The sequence below is a fragment of the Terrapene carolina genome, unplaced genomic scaffold (assembly GCF_002925995.2).
Source record: "Terrapene carolina triunguis isolate 2854851 unplaced genomic scaffold, T_m_triunguis-2.0 Scaffold62, whole genome shotgun sequence".
In the NCBI taxonomy this organism is placed as follows: domain Eukaryota; kingdom Metazoa; phylum Chordata; order Testudines; family Emydidae; genus Terrapene; species Terrapene triunguis.
The window spans coordinates 50525985-50552200 of NW_020664413.1; the positions used below are offsets into that span (position 1 = coordinate 50525985).

Consider the following 26216-nt stretch of genomic DNA (forward strand, 5'->3'; position numbering starts at 1 on the left):
TATACAGTCCTGCAAGTGGTTCTAAAACTGAAGCCTGAACTGCCAATGAACCTCAGTTTTATTTCAGTTTATTCCATCTTGACTAATAATTTACCAAGGGCTTTAGATATTTTTCTAAATGATTCCTTTAATCTAAAGTTTTCAATGGCGATTACTCCATGAGCACTGTGCAAAACTGAAGTTATATGGGTTGCTCTGCATGAATTTACCAGATTTCAAACTACAAGTTTAGCAAAACTCAGTTACCACATGTAGAGACTGGAAATTAAACAATAGATTTAAGTACAGAAAAGAGGCCAGATCTTCAGCTGGTGTAAATTGGTGTAGCTCCATTGAAGTCAATGAAACTACACCAAATTACATTGGTGAAGGACCTACCCTAACAGGCAGGTCATCATCTGGAACCCATATGGCTTCAAATCAGATAAGAAACCACCAGGGATTAGTTATGAATTATAGCTAGATAAATATTATTGCATGAGAGCTATGACCTAGGACATCCCCTCCGTTTCCACCAATATAGGGACTCAGATTCAGTGCATGTCTTCTGGGGAGTTGGAACAATGTAGGAGCTGAAGCTCCGTGACCTTATTTCTTTTGCTCTGGGACACTACAGAAGATTTGCCCATGAGGAAAATGACTCTTTTATTGATCTTCTTCTCTCCTTGGACATCACTGCTCTCTCCTTTCCACAGACCCCTGTCCCTTCCACTTTCTGTAACGTTCACTCTAGTATCCTCACAGAATTCTCTGCAGTTCTTGATGCTCACAGACCTTCTCCAATACCCCTTTGTTCATTTTTGCCTCAATTCTGCCCCTGCCTCCTGCAAAACAATTCAGCATCACATTCTTCATCATCTCTAACCTGTCCTCTAATCTCCAGCAATTTGTTGCTGCTATTGATTTTCTTCTCAGGATTGCTACCCCATTTCTGTGCTCCCTAAAGGGAAATTATCATGACTTTCCTGACCAACATCTAGCCGTTGGTCTCCCTTTTGCTTCTGATTCAAAGATATCTTCTGTGGTCCTCCCTTTTCCCCCCACCATGACCCACACCCACAACCACACCTCCTTCCGAATGGCCCTCTCCCTTGCTGTCACTGCTCTTTCCCCCCTCATCCTAATCCTCAACTTCTCTTTCCTCCATCTCTTTCCCTTGTTGTTACAGCTGAGCTGGTTTTTACTTAAATGCACTTCTTTTGTTCAGACACCGGGTCATGTGGTTCACTGCCATCCTAAAGCTAAATTACTAAAGTCTAGCAGACTGGGATAGGCTAGCACACCATTTTAAAAGGAGCCGCAGGCCTTAATTCTCACCACTCTCTTCAGGTCTCAAACAAGGAAAATAGAGGATTTAACACAACAATATTGCTTGTCCTTATTTCTAATTTAAAAGAAATCATTTTAGCCCAGCTTTGCTGTCTCTCCCACCTGTCACAAGATACAACCTCAGCCCCACCTGTGTCTTAAGAAAACCGATTGCCAACTTAGAGGGAAAAGCTTGCATCAATCAAAGCTTTGGGGAATGACTCTGGAGAGTTTTCCTTTTATCCCCCCCAGCCCCCCGTCCTTCTTGGAAAAGCTCCTTGATAATGGAGAAGATATGGGGCATGGTGCATTTTGGCTTCCTCTCTACCAAAGTGAACCCACTGTGTCCTCCCTTCGTGATGTTTAGGTTCTACGGTTACTAACCAGTGCTCCTTTAGCTCATTATACCATAATCTGGCCCTGTATATTTTTAAAATCTCAATACATCACTTTTAAAACTGGAATGGAATAAACATTTTCTAAATGTGTGGCTTACTCTCCACATAGAATAACCACCCAGTATGCATCCTCACCCTAGATTACCAGTTGGTAACTAATGAACAGTGAGCACTTTCTAACATACATTTCAAGTAGCTTTGGACCAATTTTCTAAATTCTTGTTGTTGAGGCCCTCTCCCTTAGCTACTTTTATTAATAATCAGGAATTTATCCCTAGGAAATATCAAAGTGACTATTTGTTGTGGGTAGGAACTGAGATTATTCAATTTGGACAGCTGTTCTTGGGTCCAGATTTGAAAATATATCAAGAGATTTGTAGTAGTGTAAATAATATAAAGAGCCCATATTTTCAATATTTACAAGGTAGATTTTATCTAGACCTTCAACCACTTTTGAGGAGTTCCAGGAGCAAGCTGGAACAAAAGATTTAATTTCTAAGATATATACAATTTTGACTGAAAAAGATGTTGATAAAAAAACAATACAGATGAAAAGGTGAGAGAGTCATTTGGATAAAGAAATTGATCTAATGAGTGTGTCTCTGTATGTACATATCTTCAGTTTGTATTACTCAAAGAATTTTTTTTAATGAAATATTTCATTTGACTCCAGTTAAGATACATCATATTTTTTGCTACTAGGGAGGCGCTCTGTTGGAAGAGTTGCAGGGAAAAGGGTACATACATGCACATCTGGTGGTTGTGTCCAGGAATTAGATGGCTTTGAAAGAAAATTATTAAAGAGATTCATCTTTTGTCAAAATGCCAGCTTCCTAGAGATCTCCCGACCTGCTTACTTAATGAGCCAGTAAAGGACCTACGTTTCTAACAAATGACAAATTAATTTATTTTTATAGTTAGTAGCTAGACTTTGTATTGCACACAACTGAAAAAATTTGAACCATCCTCCTATGGAATTGTGGTATAGTAACATATAGATTCTCCTTATGATGGAAAAGCTTTCATACCAAGTACATACACAAGGAAAGCACCAAAAAGAGAGTAGATTGTTTGAAATATTGTCAACCTTGTTAGTATATGCAGAGGAGGAGCACTTCCCAGCCAGTAAGCCAGAATCTTTAGCCAGGTTCTGGCTATTAATCTGATCTTGAATAAGTATCGTATGATGTACTTTTAACGTTTTATTGTAACTTCAACTTAATAAAAAATTTTACAGAATGTTACTAGGAGAAATTATAAACCACCAAGAGATAAACTGTGTTTCATCTTCACTGCACAGCATATCGGTGGGGGTAAACCTGGCATTCAGAGCTTTGTAGCTCAACAGTACTCCCTTGTAAAGATCTATTTTCACAATACAAAAGCAACACAAGCTTAAGCAATTACACATTGCTTGCCACATTTTTGACAGGAACACTCCAAATGCTTCTATTCACAGTTCTAAAGCCAAGCTGTGAATATTTGCACAAAAGCTACTCATAAATTAATCCTCCTAGTAAGAAGATTTGAAAAAGAAAGATGCTCACCCAAAACAAAATTCGATAAACCCTACATAACATTTACATGTTTTTAATTTAAAATGTTATATCATGCTACGTAGCCATTAATTTTTACTGGAGCTTCTAAATAAATTAAAGCCATTTATCATTTTTTAAAATCTATTATAAATACCGTATTAACTTTACATTCAAACACAGACATAATATCCATTATAGCAGCATCTGATGACGTAGCAGCTATTCTATTCTAGGGAGGAGCTATACAAAACTATTGGTTTTCACTTAATCATATTCAGGTGTTCTGACAACAATTTGCAACATTTGGTTCAGTGTGAAAGTTGTACTGATTTCCACCATTTTTCAATGTAACTAGTCTCACTGTCAATAAAGACTTTTTTTTTTTTTGCCCCAGAGTGTTTGTATATTAGTGATGATGAGACATTTGATAAAAAGAGAGGCAGTTTTCAGATTAAAAAAACCCCACAAAACATTTTTTCCATAGCCAGTAAGTAAGTAAAAAAAAAATAAAAAAAATTAAAGATTACGACACCTACAGTTTTGCAGACATAGGGGAAAGTGTTCTCTCCCCACAGATTTTGCCGATTGTACTTCTCATTTTACTGATATTATAATAGGAATCTTACCTGCATAATCCGTTCTTGCATAATGTCCATCTTCAGACTTTGTGGTAGTAGTTGTGTTGTCTGTGTTAAAAGAAATATGTGTTGCTTTGACATTTGCTGCTGTTGTTGTAAAAGAGAGGCCAATCCTGTAAGTCTCAGAGTGTAAGCAAGTAGATCCCTGCACCTATGCAGAGCTCCACTGACTTCAAGGGAGCTGTGTATGGGAGAAAGGGTCTGACAGCAGCGTGTCAATTGCAGGATCAGGGTCTTTGGACTGATTCACCCCATGCTGAGACACAAATCTGCCATTCCAGGATTAACATTTATCTAACAATGTCTAACTGGATCTAAAAAGATCCAGTTACAGTGAGGTGTGATTTCCTCATTGTTTTAAATAATCCGGACATGGTGATAATCTAATCTGAAAATGGTGAACAGGAAAGGAGGGTTCATTTTAAAGAAATATTGTATAGGAATGTGTTTAATATGCAGGTTTAGTTGGCTCTGTAAATAGATGTGCTCTGATTGATAGGTCAGAAGCTGGGGGGGAGCTATTAAGGATCCTGTGACTCAATGGCCATTTTATTTACAGCAACTATTTAAAACCACATTTCCCCCCCTTTTTATTTTGAGCACAAAACGGGCTTTTTGAAAATCGACTCAGTGGTTACGCTGGCACACACATGAAATAGGGCCACATGCCTCTGAATCCTAACCCTACATCTTGAATGCTGCCAGGCAAACAAGAATTACCGAGTTCTTTCCTGAAAGGACATATGCCTTTCTGCTGGGAAGAGGAGGGTTGCCATATTCATTAGGCTGGGCTCTGTGACTTTGGCATCATGAAGAGCCAGGTGACACAACAAACAATGGTGATTCTATAGGCTCCACTAAAGATATTGGGCCAGATCCCTCTGATCCACTAAGACTGTTTTGTGCTGCTCCAGTGGCACAAGGCAGCCCTCAAGCAAGATTCCTCATATGCAGGAGAATCCCTATGCGGCTTGGAGCTGCCATAGCAGCTCCAATGCCGCCTCCCTTCTAATCTCCAGCACAGAGGGTTTGGTCAGGGGAAGAGGGTGTGACTGGGCTGTTCCTTTTGCCACTGTGATGCTTAGGGGCTGGAACTGCCTCTTGGGGCTATAGATATGAGCCAAACACCGCAGCCTTAATGTTATAGAAATTTGTGCTGAGGCCTGTTCTAGGGCTGAAGGGCCTCAGAATGTGGCACCGGGAGCAGGAAGGTTGCAAAAGTTGCTTAAAGCCACCTTTGCTCATGTCCCTCCAGGGCTGCACCAACCAGAGCTCAGCCACAGCTCAGATATGGGCCAGTATTTCAAAACCTGTAATCAACAAAATTCCCACTCCACCAGACCGTATCCTGTACAGTAAATTAGAAGAGTCTATTGAAAATATAAGAAGTGCCTAATAACAAGCCAGCCCTAGTTTTTATTTCGGCACAAAAACTGAAAACATTATTTGAAATGAATTTTGCTCTGAGCATTACCTTGACATCGACCCAAAGACATGACTTCAATTTTCTCCTGTTTCTGGCATGATGCTTCTTTGATTTGACATGCATTATCATAAGATTTCCCATCGGAAGCACAAAGAGGATTGAAGTTGGTCTGAGAACAGTCGATGTTGCACACACACCTGAAAAGATTAAAAAAAGACTAATGTAAGAAAGCTTTCTCATGACATCCTAGATAAAGCACAAAAATAAAGAAGGCTTGGAGGGTTTCCATGGCGGTATAATAAGGATTGATGGAATGAAGCTGGAAAATTCTGGTGAAGGGCTGTTTGTGGTTTTGATTTGGAATGAAATGCCGGGAAAAAAGTGAAAGAGAAAGAAAGAAAGCAAAAGAAAAATGAAAAGGCAAACAACTGGACATGTAAAACTAAATTAAAGCATGCACTACTGTAAAATAAATTAGGGTAACTCCTCACTTAACGTTGTAGTTATGTTCCTGAAAAATGCAACTTTAAGTGGAATGATGTTAATTTTCCCATAAGATTTAATGTACATGTGAGGGGTTAGGTTCCAAGGAAATTTTTGGGGGGCAGATAAAAGGCATTATATACTGTACAGTGCTGTACTGTGGTTGGGAAGTGCCCCTGACTTACCTCCCACAGGCACAGCCCGCTGCAGGCAAGGATGCTAGGAAGCACCTTCGTAGCAGCAGCGGCAGCTTCCCTGGAGAAAAACAGGCGCCGACTTTGCCGGGAATGCTCAAGGCCTGCCTCTTCCTGTCCCTACTCCACTCCAGGCCTACCTCTTCCCACCCCCACTCCACCTCCTTTCCGGAGCAGACCACATCCCTGCTCCTTCCCCCCTCCAAAGTCCTAGGACTTTCTGGGAGGGAAGGGGGAGGAATGGAGATGTGGCACTTCCCTGCTCCTGCCCCTCCCTCCCAGAAAGTCCTAAGTGCCAGGAAACAGCTGTTTGGCGGTGGGGGAAGCGCTGGGAGGGAGAGTGAGGAGGCGGAGAAGAGGAACTTGTGCAATGTTCCTTTGTAAAGTCGCTGCTTTTCCACAAAATCTTACAAGCAGCGGACAGAGCAGGCAGCCAAATGACGTTATAAGGGAGGATTGCACAACTTTAAATGAGCATGTTCCCTAATTGAGCAGCGATGTAACTTTGAAACAACGTTAAGCGGGAGGACGTTAAGTGAGGAATTACTGTACATACAGGCAGATCCTCAGCTGGCGTGAGCTGCCATGGTGCCGGCCGATGAACTCTATGGAACTATGACCAGCTGTGAATCTGACCCATAATATATCACGTTGTATATGTACATATTTATTTCAATTCATGATTATATATAAACATTTATAATATTTATCCCAGACTGTAGGCACCTTTGACGTAATTAAAGATACATTGGCATAAAAGATAATGCTACAGCTTCCCTCACCCTAAAGCCAGAAAATAAAGTAAATAACCAACCAGAAGTGAAATCATACCCAAACCCAGATATATTCTTTTCTCGTTTATAAAACCATCATGCTGGTACCTCCTGAATCTGTATGTTGTATGGCTGATAGGCAATTCAGTGTTAGTATGACCACAGATGGATGCTATTTTAACTCTTTCAGGACACACAGACCAGGACCCACCAACTCAAAGCAACATCAGACCCTGCCATAACAACAGATGCACAACCTGCGGACGTATCTTTCTCTACTGCTACAGTGACCAACACCCGCTCTCCCCCAAGATGCCTTTCAAGATCCATGGGTCCTACATATACCTATCACAACACATGGCACATCTAATCCACCACACTCCAAAAACAACTATGTGGGTAAAACCAAACAATCACTGTGCTCTCAAATGAACTCATACCAAAAAATGATAGAAAACAAAGAACATCCTATCACCTGTGGGTGAACACTTTTCACAGAACGATCACTCCATATCTGACCTCTCAGTCCTCATCCTCAAAGGAAACCTGCACAACACCTTCAAAACATGAGTCTGGGAGCTTAAATTCATAACTTTGCTAGACGCTAAAAATTGTGATCTTAATAAAGACACTGGATTTATGGTTCATTACAGCAACCTATAACCCACTAGCCCTCACATTTGTCCTGTGATTGGAGAGATGTCAACTGGCCACTTCACCTCGAATAGTCTTTTATAGTGTGTTAACTACTTATGCTAAACAATCTGTTCCACCTTGTATTTAGCTGTGACACTGATTGTACCTTTCCTAGGCCTGGAGAAGAGCTCTGTGTGGCTCTTTCATCAATAGAAGTCAGTCTTATAAAAGATAATACCTCACCCACCTTGTCCCTCTAACTCTTCCAATGTCAGAGACGAAGCTGTGCACAAGCCATAACATTTTCAAAAGTGACCAAGGAGCCAAAGTCTCATTGACTCTCAGTGAAATTAAGGGTATGTCTACACTGGCAGAGTTACAGCGCCGGCAGTTACAGCACTGCTCAGAGAGCGCTGAAGGGAAACCACTGTTGTGTGTTAACACTGTCAGCTGCCTGTGCAATAGCATGTTCACACTTGCGGCACTTGCAGTGGTATTCAGAGCAGTGCACTCTGGGGAGTTATCCCACAGCACATCCCTCGGCCCGCGCCGCTTCCCACAGCCCCCATTGGCCTGGAGCAACGAACCACGGCCAGTGGGAGCTGCAATCAGCCGAACATGTGGACGCAGCAGGTAAACAAACCGCCCCGGCCCGCCAGGAAGCTTACCCTGGAGGGCTGCGTGCCAAAGGTTGCCAATCCGTGGGGCAGACGATGCGCTAGGAAGGTTTAAGAAAATTGCTTGTTGCTTTGCAGGGCTCTATTTGCTTTCAATTCATAGAATAAAGATTGCTTTCAAACCAACACAATTATTTTATTAAAAAACAACAACTAGAAGAGAGAGACAAAAAAAAACACATCAGCACTGAGGCGCATGGGGGAAGGAAAGGTCCCAGGAGGTGGGGTCCCGGGATGGTTAAAGATTTGTGTATGTCCAAGTATCATATCCAACCTTCTCCTTTGGAGTACAGTGCAGCAGGTACTGTACTTCAGCAGGGCTAAACTGCAGAGGGACGGGTGTTGAGTGCAGTGGGTACTGGGAGTCCGCAGTGCTGGACTGTGAGGGGGGAGGAGTGGAATGCTGCGGGTACAGACTGGATCCAGGAGGTTCATAAGAGTGTGTTGGTGGTGTCTGGGGGGCGCATGGGAAAGAGTTTTGTGAGAGAGGCTGCAGGGGAGGGCAGGCACGGAGCTTCTCAGTTTGCAGTGCTAGTAGCACCTGGAGCGTGTCCGCTTGGCGCTCCAGAACATTTAAGAGGCGCTCTGTGGCTTTGTTCTGGCACGCAGCGTTCTCCTTTCGGTCCCTCTTCTTGCTGTCCCACCACTCCTTCAATTCTTGTTTTTCGGCCGCAGAGTGCATCATGACCTCACACAGAAAGTCCTCCTGAGTTCTTCTTGGCCGCTTTCTAATTCTGTGCAGCCGTTCTGCTGCCAATAACAAAGAGGGAGGCTAGGCTCCCAAGGTCATCTCTGTGAAGCCAAAATGCAACATTTTACAGAAGCAGTATTGTTTGCAACACACAGACCACTGATTCAGTGAGGTGAAACACAGGCACTATTCACATACCTGTCACTAACTGGCTGACCCCAGGCAAGCACACACAAGCCACAAGACCCCCAAAATGGTGAGTAGCCACTCTGCCAAAGAACCTGTGGCAGCAGATTGCCCGGTATCTCCCTGAGAGTTTCCTGGAGATCTGAGGCAGATTCCCATTAAGTGAGGGAGTCAATCAACACCCTGTTCCGCCGCTCAGACTAGGCATGTGATGGTACGCACATCAGACAGATACAAGCCTGCTTTCTGCAACCCTCCTGCCCTCAACAACTCGCTTCAGCGATTCCCAAAATCAAAGCCACTTACCAGGGGCCTCCTCTCTTGTTTGTGCTTCGCCAAGATCCGACAACTGTGACTGGCTAGCCTCCTCCGGGGTAGAGAAGAGCTCCTGGGTGCATGCATCTCTGGCCTCTGAGACATCCTCGGCCTCTGGGTCCCCCTCCCGCTCCACATCCTTTTCCAAGATTTCCTCCTCCTGGCTCGGTCCACTCTTGACTGGCACATGAGCCAATGAAGTTTCCACAGTGGACTTTGCAGTGGAGGTGGGGTCGCCACCGAGTATCGTGTCCAGCTCTTTGTAGAACCGGCAACTCGTGGGCGCAGCACTGGCGCGGCGGTTTGCCTCCTGAGCCTTGTGGTAGGCGTTCCGCAGCTCCTTCACTTTGACCCTGCACTGCAATGTGTCCCGGTCATGCCCCCTTTCTGTCATGCATCGTGAAATCTGTCCATAGGTATCATAAGTCCTACGGCTGGAGTGCAGCTGGGACTGGACAGCCTCCTCTCCCCAAATGCTGATGAGATCCAGCAGCTTGGCATTGCTCCAAGCAGGGTATCGCCTGGTATGTGGAGCAGGCATGGTCATCTGGAAAGATGCACTGAGACCATTGCATGCATCCCCAAGGGCAGGGCAGTAGAGTTCAAACCGATGACCAGAGAGGCAAGAACAGGCATTGTGGGACACCTCCCGGAGGCTAAATGCAGCTCTGTAATCGACCAGGGTGTCTACACTGGCACTGAAAACACTGGCACAGAAAGCTGTACGCCTCTCCCCGGGGTGGTTTTTTTACAGCGCTGCAACTGCGCAGTTTCTGCGCACCAAGTGGCTTGGCAGTGTGTACACCTCAGGAGTTACACTACAGAAAGCTGCTGTCCTGTGCAGAAACATGACAATGTAGACAAGGCCTAAGGCTCCAATAGTGCCTAGATCACTTCTGAAAATGGCACTTAAGAGACTAAGGGTAAATTACACTTAAAACGCTGATTGGCGCAGCTGCACCGATGCAGCTGTGCTGCTCTAGCACTTTAACAAAGGCGCTCTAAGCCGACGAGAGAGCTCTCCCGTCAGCGTAGTTAATCCACCTCCCCGAGAGGCAGCAGCTATGTCAGCAGGAGAAGCTCTGGGGGTGGGGGCGTGTACATTGGTATAGCTACTTCGTTCAAGGGTGTGGATTTTTCACATCCCTGAGCAATGTAATTATACCGATATAGGTCTGTCGTGTAGACCAGACCTCAGTTACTTAGGCACTTCTGAAAATTTTATCCAAAATCTTTTTTCACTAGTTACAATCAATCTCAGGAAACATGTCAGAACAGCTCTTGTGGCACATTTTTGAGGCTTGGTTTGGTTTTGTCACAGGATTTGTCACACAATATTGTTTACAGCTCCCTGTTTAGCTGAACCTGCCATGTGGTTCAGGAGGGTCAGCATCTTGACTTTTCTGAGTGGCAGTGTGTCCTGCCTCTGAGCCAATCAAAACACCGACTGTCTGCTGATTTCCTAGTTTTAAGGTTCTAAGGCACACACTGATTACTAGGACACCCTGAGGAACAGCCTCGTTAGAAGCAGCTCTGTTGCTTTCTGATGACAGAGGCCTACTGTCTTTGTCTGTTTATTGAGGCCACACTTTAGGAAATGTGCCTAGGAATTGCCTTCATTTTCCCCTACTTGAGATTCTAATAAGTCTCACATTTATTATTAGTAAACCATGTTAGAAGGGAGACACAGCTCCATGAGAATGATCAGGGTTCTCTTCTGTTCTGTGCATTGAAGAGTTGCAGAATGAGCTTCAAAATGGAGACAGTCAAACACATTAGTAACAGAGGTGGTTGCCAGAGGTGAAAGTAAGCCGGTTCGGCGTACTGGTAAGAAAGCCGGTACACAGCCGACCGTACCGGCAGGGCCGCTGATGGGGGGTAGGGGGCAAAAGGGGCAGCTGCCCTGGGGTCCGGCGATTTAAAAGGCTCCCGGCTGCTGCTGCTACCCTGGGGCTCCGGCGGTGATTTAAAGGGCCCGGGGCGTGGGCCAGGCAGCACTGAAGGGCTGGCTGGGGGAGTCTGGCCCCAGCCCCGCCCCTTCTGCCCAAGGCCCCGCCCCTTCCGGGGCCCCAGAGCTGCCCCCCACACCTTGCCCAGGACCCTGGCCGCCCCGTGTACAGGTAAGTCCCTGAAGTTACTTTCACCCCTGGTGGCTGCACATTCGGAAATAAAATGGGCAGTTCTCCAAATAAGGTATCTTAATTAAGGGTCTGTAGCCAGACACATGGGGGCCACCTCAGAGCTGCAGCCAGGTTTCCCCAACATTGGTCATCTTCCAACTCAAGCAGTTCAGTATGTGGATCTTAGAGAGCTGCGGCTGCCAAATCAGGTCTAATTAACCAGACTTGAACAGTAAGAACAGGCACTCAAGGAAGCAATTGTGAGAGAGAGAGAGAGACAGAGACCGGGGGCAGTTTGTCCACAGAGTGCAACTGCTGAATTTGAAAGGAGGGATTCATCTGACATATCAACTCTGCATCCAGACAAACATATGGACATGGAACCTCTGAGATATTAATATGGAGGGGGATCAGAAGGAATCAGCTGAGTCACTGCTCAGCCACAGCAGTCAGGAGGAGGCCCACTTGTCTCCAGTATTCTGCTCCAGGGCAAGCACCTCCACTGTTCAGAAGACAGAGCAGCAGCACCCCAAGCACAGGACTGCTGTTTGTTTCCTTTGCTTCTCCTGTCTCATGATCATCACTGATGGCGTGATGCCTGTCAGCAGCAGGAAAGGCATGCTGATAGTCCTGTGACCGCACGATACACAGATCAGCTTCAGTAAAGTCGACAGAAACAATAGTGGGATTCTGCTTGCGGACTATGCCACTGGTCTAACCCTGCAGCTGCTGTAGCTCTTCTGAGTATGCTGATATACTGTCCTCTAAAGTCTTCCTGCTCTTTTGATCCTCCTGCCTCTGATGCAGAGTGATGCTGCTGATTCTTTATCTCCTGCCTACCAGCAGTGCCTAAATCCCATAATGCCGACCTCACAGTTCTCATCTTGCAAAGTTAAAGTCATGACAATGCTGCCACAATTTACTGGCACTCTTATTCATTAACGTTTACACCCCATTCCAAGTCAATCCACCTCACGCTCACAACGGAGATGGGGACCACTTGCCAGACTATTGAGAGTGAACGTGTGGGTGCCCAATGTGACAGTGTTGGTGGAAGAAGCTTGGACACAGACAGAGGCTTTGTCTACAGTAGAGACCTTACAGCAGCACAGCTGTACTGATGCAGCTGTGTCGCTATAAGATCTCTCGTGTAGCTGCTCTATGCCGATAGGAGAGCTCTCACTCGACGACATAATTAACCACCCCCAATGCGTGGCAGTAGCTATCTTGGCAGGCAGGGCCGCCCGGGGGGGGGGGGAGGGCAAGTGGGGCAATTTGCCCCAGGCCCCGCAGGGGCCCCCACAAGAGTTTTTCGGGAGCGGGGTCCTTCACTTGCTCCAGGGGCCCCGGAAAACTCTCGTGGGGCCCGGGCCCCCGGAGCGTCTTCCGCTCCGGGTCTTCGGCGGCAATTCAGCGGCGAGGGGTCCTTCTGCCCCGGGACCTGCCGCCGAAGCGCCGGGTCTTCGGCGGCAATTTGGCGGCGGGGCGCCCCCCGCCGAAGATCCCAGGCCCTCTGAATCCTCTGGGCGGCTCTGTCGGCAGGAGAGCATCTCCCACCGACATAGTATTGTGCACACTAACACTTATGTGTGGGAAACTTGTGTCACTCAGGGGTGTGTTTCTTCACATACCTGAGTGACATAAGTTTTGACAACATACGTGGTAATATAGACATGGCCAGAGAGAGTGGGCGGTTAGAACTTCAGCAATCAGTAGAATGCATCCAGGGAATGTGCAGTTTCCAAGGATACATACTACATGTGATCTGTTGCACAAACTGAAGTTGAGGTAATAGAGCAGTGACTAAGTTGCTCCTCGTTACTCTCCTTGGTTTGTGCCTGAGACAATGGTTTCAGGCTCCCATTACTCAAAAAAGGGCAAAATTGGTTCTCGTGAAATTTTCCTAAAATGTTCACAACGTGTGCAAATCTTCAGCCCCAAAGCAGGGAAAGGGTGAAAATAAAAGGTTATAAATGAAATGATTTTGTATCCTTAACTATAGAATTTGCTGTTAAGCGAACACCACAATTAATCTAAAGCTCACTATTTACATTTTACTTTTCTTGATGAAATATTATACATAAAACAGCTTGAAAAAATATTGCATAGAGTTACATATATACAGGTCCTGATTTCCCTCAGACACTAGTGTAAATCAGGAGTTAAACCAGTGCCAATAAATAGAAATTCTGTTTTGTAATCCTAATCTGAACAGCACTAATGTACACGAAAAGTGAAATGAAAATGAAATGAAAAAATTGGTCAATTTCATAAGAACTTTCTTATCATATAATAGGAACATTTTACTCCACTAAAATATTTACTTCCCCAGTAAAAAAAAAAATCTTAGGAAGGTCTTGCTCATTTTAATAAATTCTAACTCATTATAGGAACTATTTACTGCTGAAGTAATCTGGATTTTTTCCACACAGCTCCTCTATTTGCATTTCAGATGGTACACAATGAACCATATGTTCCCCGTGGTAATAACAATTCAGAAAGAGCTTAAATTCTCCAAATTTTCCTATAAAAATGGAGTGTAGGTTAATATACCTTTGGACTTCAAGTCCAGAGAAAATAAAGTTCACGAGAAAGCGATTAGAAAAAGGGATATGCTACAGGGAAGGACTATCTGACTACATATAAAATTTCCAAAAATGCCCAGGTGGCTTAGGAGCCTATGTTCCATTTTTATAAATGGCCTAGTGATGTAGAGGCCAGATTTTTGAAGGCAATTAGGGACCCAAAGATATAGATAGGTGCCTAGTGAGATTTTCAACAGCACCTAGATACCTAACTCCTATTAAAAAGTGTCCCATGGCACCTTGTAGACTAACAGAAGTATTGGAGCATAAGCTTTCGTGGGTGAAAAAGTGGCGTCTGACGAAGTGGGTATTCACCCACGAAAGCTTATGCTCCAATACTTCTGTTAGTCTACAAGGTGCCACAGGACTCTCTGTTGCTTTTTACAGATTCAGACTAACACGGCTACTCCTCTGATACCTAACTCCTATTGAAATCAACTGCAGGTCCTCTTTAATTTATGGTATTCCTTTTACTATGTAAATGGTAACATTCAACTACACATTTTAAACCAGAGAAACAGGTAGATTCCCAACTATTTCACTGGGACCAAGCCCAAAAAGTCAAGAATAGTTTAAGAGAATTCTGAAATATAGAGGAAAGGGACCTTTGTTCTAGTACAGATATCTTATCTAATCTATGTATATACATCCACTCACAGTGCATCATGCATCATTATATATAATGTGGCTGAGTAATATAAAAAACAAAACTATTAATGGAACTTTGCATATTCAGGAACAGATTAAGGAATGGGTGCTGGGGCCATAGATGAAGATGCTTTAGCTTCTTGATACAACATACATGCTAATCAGGACCTGGCTCTATTAAAAAGTATTGAGACAATCCTGAAGACTTGGTTGAAGAAAACTCCCAATGAAGTCAATGTGAATTTTGTCTGAGAAAGATCTAAGTATGAACGTCAGGACTTGAACCTTTGTGTGAGGGCCCAGGTCCTGTACATATAAAGTCCTGGGTCATGGCACTTTTCCACTTTCATTAGTCTTACTGTGCCCATATTTCACATCCTATCCAAATGCTTTTCTTCTCTCACACTTGATCTGTAATACTTGATTTTTCAGGCTCCAAACTAGCCAACTTTTGTTTCTCTCTCCCAAGTGAAAATCAAATTGGTCCAATCCATTTGTGGCTGTATCTGTCTCAAGACCTTTTGGCAGGATTCTCAAGGTTTCCCTCCACTTCCTCTGTTTGAGGCTGAGAGGGATGCTTACTGCTGTGTAAGGAAGTGACTGAATGGCTGTGCGTCTCACCGCAGACCATGCCAATACAGCAGTTTCCCAGTCCCCAAGGCACTTCAGGATGTCTCTAATTTTAAGTAATTTGATCATTTGACCATTTTATCATCATGGCTATGACTTCCAATTATAGCTATATCAATAAATCTATTTCATTTCTGTACTACTAAGTATAGCGTTGAGAAAAGTGTGGTAATATAAAGGCTGACTGTGCTTTCCTCAGGCTCAAGAAGCCATGAGAAGGTCAATGAGATCTCACAGGGTGAAACTCTACCCAAGAGCACACATCAAATACATGTGCAATGTTTAAATATGCCTTCTGTGGTAAGAAAAACAGCTTTAAAAGCAGCTGTGGGAAAGGTGCAATTCCAAGATGGCAGCTGATATTCTATGGGCTTTGTGAAGAAATAAGAAATCCTCAACTCAGTCTATGGATCCACAACACTTTTCAAGTGATGGTCTCATACTTCAGAAGATTGCAAAATAGCTGACATTGTAAACTATTTTTAAACACTGCTTACTTTGTCCCTGTCTAATCTTCTGGGTCAGTGCCATGTTTTCTGATGAATTCTACCTTTTGATAGGCTTATTTTATTTCCCTTCCTATGATTATATCTAGCTGCAGCTTGACACCCAGCATTTCATTTCATTATTTTACTTTAGTTGGATGTTATAATTGGGTGATTGCTAAAGCAAAAAAACTCACCGACTGCCAAGCTGAAGGGATTTCTGACCAGTCAGTGTGATTTTGGACTAAGTCCCTTAAGCAGCCCAGAGTTTTGATGTTGCAATCACCACATTGTGAGGACATAATGTGAGCCAAAAGCTAATTTAGGATGAAATCCATGGTTGCAAGTGATGTTGGGTAATGTAGTGGAGAAGATCATTGGATTGCATGTGGGAGACTAGTACTAGCTTGAGGCAGGCATGAGGCTGGTAAGCTGGCTGCAAGCTTCCCTATGCAGTTTTACCTACACAGCTTGCTTCTGAGCCGAAAGCTCCATTCCTGAATTTCTCTGAGGTCAGCACTAACCATCATATCAAATTGCCACTATTGGATATGGATGAATTTAGGATGCCAACTGCCAAACTAATTTTCTACCTGTGAAATTTGACACCCCACCAAGAAATGAAAGGCTAGTGCATTGACAAGTGTGATGGCCCCTGACTTCCCCTTTCAAACTTTTGTAGATACAGCCCTCCTCATTAAACGGTATTATTTACTGGGCACCGAGAAGGTCCTTGCCTGTAGAGCGGACAGGGAGAAGGCTGCAATGGAAAGGATCAATGGCCATGGAGGACTGTTGCTGAAAGGAACTGTGGTGGAAGTGTAATTTAAGAAGGGGTATGAATAAAGAGAGGGCAGTTGTTTGTCCAGAAGGAACAGGAGATTTCTCTATTTTTATTTCTCCCTTTAGTGTATGGGACTATAGCAGTAGAGTGATTTATATTACACCATGTGTCCCTCTTATGATTATGCTATTACACCTTTGTAAGGAACTGCACTCTGCAGGCAAATGTTTGGACTCTGCCTTCAACAACATATTATTGAAGAATAATGACAATTTATCTGTGTAGCAAAAAGAAGGCTCTTTATGTGGCTTTTATGAGGAGGATGCAAGAAAAGGAGGAAAATACTGTTAAAATAGAGTCAGTTCTGGAGTATTTTATTCAGCATGAGCGTGCAGTGACAACACTTCACTATTCAACACACTTTAGATAGCCCTTCTTTAGTTTAGAAATCTGAGCGCATGTTGATACTACCTCTATTTATTAAAGATTCATATTTAGACTACACTGATCATTTGCATCTGGAACCAAAGTATCAGAAAATTCTATTTCAGATACCTGCAAATGGTACTTAATGAAAATGACTAATGCCCTGTGCCTAGCTGATTATGCAATAAATCTGCCACAAAGAGAAATTGTTGTCAATCAAGAATCAAGGCATATAAATGAACAGGCAAGGATGCAGGAACTAGAGATATGTAAATATAAATGTGTCGTTATTTTTGCCAGAAAAAGTTATATTTGATTGCATGTGCTAATTTAGGCAAAGGTAAACTCTTGCCATCTCTATCTAGGAACACATTATTTTACACCGAAAATTCCATCTTGGAATAAATCTAAAATTTTAATGTATTTTCTCCAGGCAAAAGATATTTCATGCAGATAACACTTTTTACTCCCTTAAGTCTTCACAGGCAAAACTTTTCTTCAATTTTGCAGAAAACATTGCAAAAAACAATTATAAATTGATTTTTTTTTCATAAAACAGCAAAGCCTCAATTTTTCCCCTAGTGGGCAAAATTTATTTTACACTGTGTTAACTAAAACACATTGGCCAGAAACTCAGTTTTCTGATTTGAACGGTGACATTTCCATACAAAAGAGAGCCCCCTGAATGTGGCATATAATTTACATCTAAAACTACCATGGCAGTATTTTCTGGCATAAAGATGCCAGTGATTAATGCAAAATGCCTTCTATTTCATTTTGATTCCCGCAATGCTTTTCTTTTTGGTACATGGGGTGTCTTCGTTAACTCTACTGGCAGGAACATTGAAATACAAGCGCTATTAAAACTAACATCTGTTTCCTAGCCCAAAAGAGTCTGTGTATTCTGCGGTAAATCAGGATGATGCATGCTTACTATAGCCCTGGTTAACATTATACATTGCAAGTGAATTGCTCATTTTATAGTGGCACGTGTCTGTATCAGGATACAGGTAGGGATGCTCAATTACACAAACAGCTCTACACCTCCTGACAATGGTGCCCTACTCTACCCATTTCTAATCTACCCAATAGCAGCCATCCTCAAGATGGGCTGGTCTTGTCTGCAGCTGATTTATATTGCTTATTGGGGTTTGCATGTACACCAGCTTCAGGATTTGAACCAAGAACAGCACTTATCCAGCAGCTGTGATGGATTCACTAAGCAGGGAACGACTCCCATCAGTGTCCTCCCCACTATATATTCCCTTCCTGCTGGACAATAAGGGGAAAGGTCTGAACCAGGAAGTGGCTAGACTCTGTTGAGGAAGCAGCAGCTACATGGCAAGCCAGGAGCTGCAGAGAATCTGGGTGCAGGGGTCACATGGAGAGCCAGGAGGTGCAGAAAAGATTCCCCAGGAACCATATGCAGAACTGAATGTGGAACAGGCTGTGACTGTTACAGCCTGGTGCAAAACTGTGTGGGCTTTTGGGGAAACCACAGCAGCGGCGCAGTGAGCCAGTGAAGAGGAGCCCGATTAAGACACACTAGCTGAGCCTGGCTTGGAAACCCACAAGCTCCTATTTGCTTGAATAGAGACTCAACTGGAGAGGGCACCCCAGGCATTAGGCCTGAATAGCCCTGACTCTCAGTTGGGCTGCCCTCAGGGACCCAAACAAGAACCGCTATTGTTCACTTTGAACTGTAGCTGTTTAAGCCTCTGCACCTAGGGCATTTGCAACCCTTCCCTTTTCCTGCCAGCCCTAGTAAAAAGTTTGACTTAGCCTCATGTCTGAGTGGTTATTAGGCCCCACCAGGACTAGCACCTTCAAGGCCTAGCTGCTGAAGCACCAACAGTACTTGCCTCCGAGTCATAGTACACCTGGCATGCTACTGGCACCCTAAGAACTGGTGTTCTCCATTATTGAGCAGGCTCAGTATTTATACAGCTTTCATCTACAGACCTCAGAGCACTTAATAAACAGTTAATTAACTAAGCCTCAATATGTCCCTGAGAGGTCTGTATTATTACTTATTATACCCATTTTAGAGAGAGGTAAACTGTGGGACACAGACATTTGTGGTCTCATCCAAAGCCCATAGAAGTCAATACAGGGCTTTGGCGACTTGCCTGTAGTCTTGAACTAAACCACTTCAGAGTCAGGAATACAACCCAAGAGTCTGACTCATAAATGTTGTTCCAGACACTAGACAATATTATCTGCCAGCTTACATACTAAGGCCCTGACTTTAAAAATTTTTTTGCACTATTTTCAAGCAACACGCCAAGATTTGCCTATGCTAAGAAATAGATTGAAATGCCACTGTATCTTTTAAAGCTATGCAACTGAGAGACTTAAAAGAGATAGATGCGCCATATACAACAGAGCAAACTTTGCTTTATTTTCCAGGCTTATGAAAAACATTACCTGGATTGCAAAATAACATAAAATATATATTTTATAATGCCAGCATAAAAATAGCATTTTAAATGTGTTTCCAGGGTCTGCAGAGCTTTCTCCTTTTCTGCAAGATCATGAGTAAAAACAACAAAATGACTCATTTCAAATGCCTTTTTATTTTTTATTTATTTATTTTCTTTTTGTCCTTTAGAGGCCTGTGCTGGTGGTAAGCAGTTTAGAACATCTGATTTTTGCAGTGGCTTCCCATGATGTTTTACCTATATCCACTGTTCAAATGTTTGTCTTCACTAAGACTAAAAGGAGAAAAGCTTGATTCCCTAAGGGTGCAGCTACATTTCTGCATGGCATTTCAATTGCATGCTGTTATTCAAACAATTAGAAATCACACACACCATGGAAGGAATTTTCAGGACACTGCATAGAGATTGTTATTATTATAGAGTACATAATGAAAATGATTTGAAGGACCCCAAAGCATCGTAACAGAAAGAAGCACTGAATAATCAAGTGATTTTTTTGACCGCGATAGACCAAAATGCTGTTTACTGGACATATGTCAAACTAAAATGCACTGAAATGGTGAATATATTTATTGCTGCCCTGCCTTGCATACCAAATGCAATGTAATAGAGAAGTACGGCTGTAGTATAGCGCCAGGAGCTGGAATAATAATTGTACAGCTGCCATGCTTCTGCTTTTTAATAGCAGGAAGTCACTGGCAACGTTAAAGAAAAATGTATGGATTTAAAAAATTCATTAATTATGGCAGCCTTGCATAGGTTATTTAGAAAGTGTCTGTCGCCCGATTTTACACACACACGCAAACTATACTCGTGTGAGTAATTACATTTGAATCACAAGCTAGCTTCACTAATGGAGATACACTGATTTATACCAGCTGAGGATATGGCCCCCACATACTTATGGCTCTAGTGCGGACAGCTAGAACTACATAGATAATCCACTATGAAAGACACTGAAAAATGATCCCTAATTCTCATTTCATTTGTTTTGTAATGTTCTTTATCACGTTTTCAAACAAAATAAACCAACCAAAAAACCCCCTTTCATTAAATCTTCGCCTTTGCTTCCCTCTTACAATTCAAAGTACCAATTATAATACAACCTTCATGTAGCTTGCACATGTCTCTGGTGCCCTTAATGGTATACTGGATTGTATGTTAACACCTTAAGGGCACAATAAATGTCTCATTTTATGTTTTAAAATATTGTTCCACTTTAAAGTGAACTGACAAAGTTGTGTAAACAGCCTGTGCTGAAGTGGGGACATACAGTACACATGGAGAAACCAGATAACTACATAGCTCATGATAGGATTTTGAAAAGGAATGGCAAAAATAAATAAATCTGTATACTAATTTGGTAGGAATAAGAACAGTCAAATTACTTGCACATCCTAAATTCAAGTATGAGCAGGTACGTAGTATGAAGCACAGAGAATAAAAAATGCATTTGTACGTTTTGCCTACACTTCATGTGTCCTTCACATTGCTGCAGTCTGTGTTAAACCAAAGCACTAGCAACATTCTCTCTGCGTAAACATTTATCGCATGGATCTTTTATTGCTGTGTGCGCCTTGGACTGCTAGGATGTTCGCTCATTGTATTTTGAATCCAATTAAGTAACACGAACCATTGCAATTAGTCACCATGTTTCATATTAATTTGCAACACACAATAGAATCAAGAAAAAGATACCTAATTGTATGAAGTGCCTTGTCATGTAGGCCTGCAAATGGTCGCAGGCTTTCAAAGGTTAGGTTTGCTCACAGAGTGCGGTAGCACCGAAAAGGTGGGAGTCAAAGGTAAAGTTTTATTTTGTTCTTTCATGTAATCACTTTGCCTTTCCATCTAGGAGAAGAGCATTAGGGCACTCCATGGGAACTGAGGTCTGAAAGATCTGCAGGGAGGCCAGTTTGCCCCCTCCCATAAAACCTTTGAGAAGGGGTTAAGTGGAAGGAAATTTCTGCAAGGATCTTTTTGTAGCATTCATCCCCAGTTGCTCCGTAAGTGTGGGAGCGCCCCATAAATTAATCAGTGGGGCATGTCCTCTAAATGTCTTCCTCCAAGGGGATCTGCAAGATGCCATGTGCACTGGCTCTGGGTCCCAGTCTGCCCTCCCTTTCTGGCTGCCCTGGGCACACCCCTCGAAGGGGGATTCAGGACCACTGCAGAACAGCTCTGCTCTATTTCTTTTTCCTATGCAATGTTGTTGTAGCTGTGTTGGTTCCAGGATATTAGAGAGACAAGGTGGTAAGGTAATATCTTTTATTGGATATTGGATGTTGGTGAGAGAGACAAGCTTTTGAGCTTACGCAGAGACCTGAAGAAGAGCTCTGTGTAAGCTCAAACGATAAGATATTACCTCACCCACCTTGTTTCTTGCTTTTTCCTGGTAATCTCCCCGGAGTGCAGTGGGGAGTGAGGTGCAAGGGGAATGACGTGCCCCCACCCCAGTCAACTCCAGGCCATCTGCTTCCAATCTCCAACCCGAGTTCCTACCCCTCATTCCCTGAGCAAATCCCGACACTGAGGAGAGCCATCAGTGGGATCCAAGGAAGTGAGGGAAGCTATGCTAAAAGCTATGACCCCCCACCCCTTCTATGTAGGGGGAGGTAAAATGGAGTGTTCCTGAGCTGACTCAGGATCAGTCTAAAATCCAGTCTAGCTGTTTAATGAAATTTTCACAGGATTATCTTTACATTCCTCGAGGCCTTGCACGTACCCTGTAGTATTTCTGTATCTGCAGTAATTACATTTCACCCTCTATAGCGGCCAGCATGGGACTGCCGTCTGGAAGAGATCTAGGAAGGATGTTGCTAAAAGTCAGAACTTGGTGCAGTCAATAGGCCCTCAGACTGGGAGTCAGGAGACCTGGGGTCTAACGTCCGTCACTGACCTGTTGTGTGACCTTGAGCAAGTCTCTTCACCTCTGTAAGATGGGGATAATGATACCCTCTTTTGTAAAGTGCTTTAAGATCTATGGGTGAAAAGCCCTAAACAAAGCTCAGTATTATTATTCAGCAATGGGCAGTGAATGAAACAGGCTGTCTTTTTTCTCTTTATTGTCACGCAACAAGCAGGCGTTGGCTGGTTGGCATCAGGAGACTTGGTTGGATCCAGAAAGACAGCAATAAGGGGGTAGGAAAGATTGATGAATGAATGAGATTTACAGTCTCATGGAGAAGTACGTCAGGCCAAGCTTAACAGATGATAAGGAAACCACACTTCTTCAGGACCAAAGAATGGATCAAGTTAAAGTACAAATGTAGCTGAGCCGAGTAGGCAAAAGGAATTCATTGTTACTGTGCATGTAAGGCATTGTTTGTTGGAGATGATGTGCGGGTGATAGGGTAACCACTGCGATTCTGCTTGAATAGCACCCACTTTCTTGATTCTGGTGAGGATGTGTTCAGTTTCAATTAGTTACTATCCGGAAGCATTAAAAGAGGACGCATGGCCGAGTAAGAAGAGACTGGTGAAGTCTGTGGTAGATACGATCTAACCAGGAACAGAAATACTGCATATGGGCTTTTAGTTATGGTTTGACATTCACAGGAACACTCTTGCTCTATGAGGAAGTCTTTACCCAGGATGGAAACAGGATTGTCTAACATTTAGGAGGAAGGCAAGGGAGGAGAATAGCTGTGCTTCTGTCCAGTACCACATGGGAAACATGTTACTCCACACCTGCAGTGGTTTGCAAACAGTAGACATCAACCATATTTTGTTGTCCATGTTATTTCTTGTCATGCTTATATTTAATGCCCTTTTTAAAAAAATGGCTGAGTTTTGTGAATGAAACTGTGGCGTTCCTGCTCCCTCATGGAGGTGTGAACGAACCTGCAACCTTCCACCAAGGGTGTAATTTTAAGTTAATAGTTTAACATAAAGCAGGATGGGGGAGATGGAGCATGCTATTGGGATGTTTGACAGAAAATGGGACAGTGCTTCCCCAGCTTTTTACACACATTTATTCTCGGCTGCTCTATTTAGCTAACCCATGTATTTCTGAACGACAAAGTTGCATTCCTACTTTCTTAAACATACTTACATAAAACTCAGTAACACAATCTATTTATTGCTAAAATGCTAGTAGAAAATTGGAAAAGGTATAAATATGATTCATTGCTTGTGATCTCCTGCCCCCTGAAGGCACTATAATGCTCCAAATCCTGCTCAGTTCACAGCATCATAAAACTGAAGCAATAAATGTCACTTCTTTCTTGATTGCACATTAGGCCAATCGGCTTTTTATTGCAACTAAATAGGCCGTCATCAAGGCACCAGTCAGTTTACTGCTAGGGCCATGACTCTGGCTAAATGCAGGGCATGTGAGGTGGGGAGAGCTTTTTTAAAAAATAAAAAATTAGACAGGGAAAATAGGTGCAAAAATGCATTACTGTCCAAGGTGCCTATGCTTGTTCTTTCGTGCTGTAATGCCCTGATGTACACAGAAGATTATGTGTCAATGCTCATTAATATTTGATGTGCGTTCTCATATTATCCTGTCTGTGCACTTTCACAATCTTGTGAGGCAAGTTTCTCCTAGACACAGAGTTACATAACAAAGTGGTGGCTTCAGCTTTGTACAATCAGCACAGAGCTCTGCCCTTACAAAGCCCAAACGGATCCTTTTGTTTATGTTGCACAAAAAGGCAGATGTCGGGCCTGGTCTTTTCAATGCCCTATGGTACATTCAGATTACAAAACAGACTGCCAAAACAATTTTTAAACAAATGTTAGTAAAGGTTTGCAGTAAACCATTTGGTAGATATTTTGCAACTTAGGATCAAAAAGCTCATTGTTTGATACAGATCCTTAATAGAGGAGTAAGAAAATGTGCACCGTGTGCCCAGTTTAACAGGAGAACGGAAATGGATTCTTGTTGTCCTGTAGATTACCTATTCATCTGTGCATGGAAACTGAATCAGGGCACAGAGAAGCATGCCGATTTCCTTGCACAATGCCTGACCACATGTGCACACCATTATAATGAGCGTAGCTCAGCTGCCATTTTGATGCAGTCCAATACCAAGATCTAAATGCCAGTAGAACTGCTCCCTTAGACACTATCCAGCTGTCTCTTGTATCATTAATGTCTCTCTCAGCCAGCACACTTTGGATGGGAAATATCAACCTTCAATACACACAAAGTGCACACACGAAAACAAAAGACCTCCTTGCTGTCTACGGGGTAGGGGACTCCATGTATCTTTCTCCTAGCCCTGGGGGTGGAGAAGCTGTCTTTCTGTCCCTCTGAATATCCCTCCCCTCTTGCCACCTCTCCCAGACTCCTGTCTCCTCACATTCTCCCTCCCTGTTTTCTCTGTCTCCTGTTCCCCACTTGTCCCCTACATTCATCTGCCACCCATATTTTCTTTTTTCCTCCTTACAGTCTATTGAACCTCACATTCTTTTTCTCCTCCTCGACATTAACTTAGTATCCCCCTGACACTCTCCTTCTCTGCCATCTTCTACAAACACACATTTTTCTGTTCCTTTACTGTCTCCTGTTTAGCTCACATATGCCAAATAGGGGGCAGCCATCTTGGCTGCAGCAGTTGGGTTTGAGTCCCATTTGAAAGCAATGGGAGATTTTAGCCACTGTGAATCGGGCAGGGGAGTATCGTGACAAGAAACGAAACAAACAAACAAAAACTCTGAATGCTTATAAGCAAGTTTTAGCTATTCAGAAATTGGTATTTACCTGGAAATAATCCAAGCAGTCAGTGAGCCAAATTCTATTCTCAATTTCACCATCACAAAATAATTCCACTGCAGTCAGTGAAGTTACTCTGGATTTACACTCTGCCAAATTCTGCTCTCACTAACACTAGTGTAACCCTGACTTTAATGAAGTTACTCCATATTTACAGTGGTGTGGTGGAATTCTAGCCTCAATGAAGACAATGGCAAAACTCCCCCATTGACTTCAGTGGGACCAGAATTTCAATCCAGGAGGTTGAGAGCAGAGATGGCACTAACATCTGAAAAATCAAGTATGCACAAATAATCCTTTAGCTTTACTATCTAATGTTATTGTTTTGGGTTACATACAAGAACACATATTGAGCTCTTGCTATAATTGTATGCCATTTTTTGCCACTGAACCAAATGTTACAGAATCTACAATTTGGACAAGAGATTTATGTATCAAATACCGGGTCCCATAACAGACTGTAGTGAATGATACAAACAGAACAAAATGTGGTTTATGATTTATTCAGGAACATTGAAAATCATGAAATATTGTCTACATAAGAGACTTCCCCGATAGAGAAAGTATTGTCAGTTTCTTTGGGGGTAGACTAAATTATTTACCAGGACATTCTAAAGTATATTGACAATAAAACAACATGAAGTATAAGTAATTCCAGACAGTCTTGGCTTCTGTTAAAACCAGGTTCATTATTATATTTTTTTAAAAGAATGTTATTAGGAAAATAAATCCTTTGACTCTGCAAGGGCAGAAGTTTGTGCAAACAAACACAATCTTCTAAAAGGAAAAATACATTCCTCTAAAGGATCGTACCAACTTAATAGATAGGAAGGGCAAAATTCTCAAAAGTCTAAAAGCTTAAGTCCCATTTTCAAAAGAGACCTAGGCACTTAGGAGCAATGAGATTTAGGATCCAAAGTCACCTACATGGTTGTGAGAATTTTAGCGGAACTGAGAAGCAAATAATGGGTCTGAACTAAAACAGTATAAAATGTAAAACAAAACAATTTTGCCAGATGTGGCACCAAGTTCCCAGTATTCAAAAAGTTACATACCCAGGATTCTGGACAGACTTGTACAGTGCATGCTGAAGACCATGCTGTTGCATCCTA

The 26216-nt window shown here is 42.9% G+C and overlaps 1 protein-coding gene across 1 annotated transcript in view; it reads right to left on the reverse strand.

Moving 5' to 3' along the window:
- TMEFF2 (transmembrane protein with EGF like and two follistatin like domains 2) overlaps positions 1-26216 on the reverse strand; it is a 169105-nt gene that overhangs the window by 42711 nt on the left and 100178 nt on the right. The window contains exons 6-7 of the mRNA XM_024195282.3: positions 5357-5505; positions 3871-3930 (exon numbers count right to left, since the gene is read on the reverse strand). Of these exons, the coding sequence (XP_024051050.1) occupies positions 3871-3930; positions 5357-5505 (209 nt within the window). The remainder of the gene's footprint in view (positions 1-3870; positions 3931-5356; positions 5506-26216) is intronic.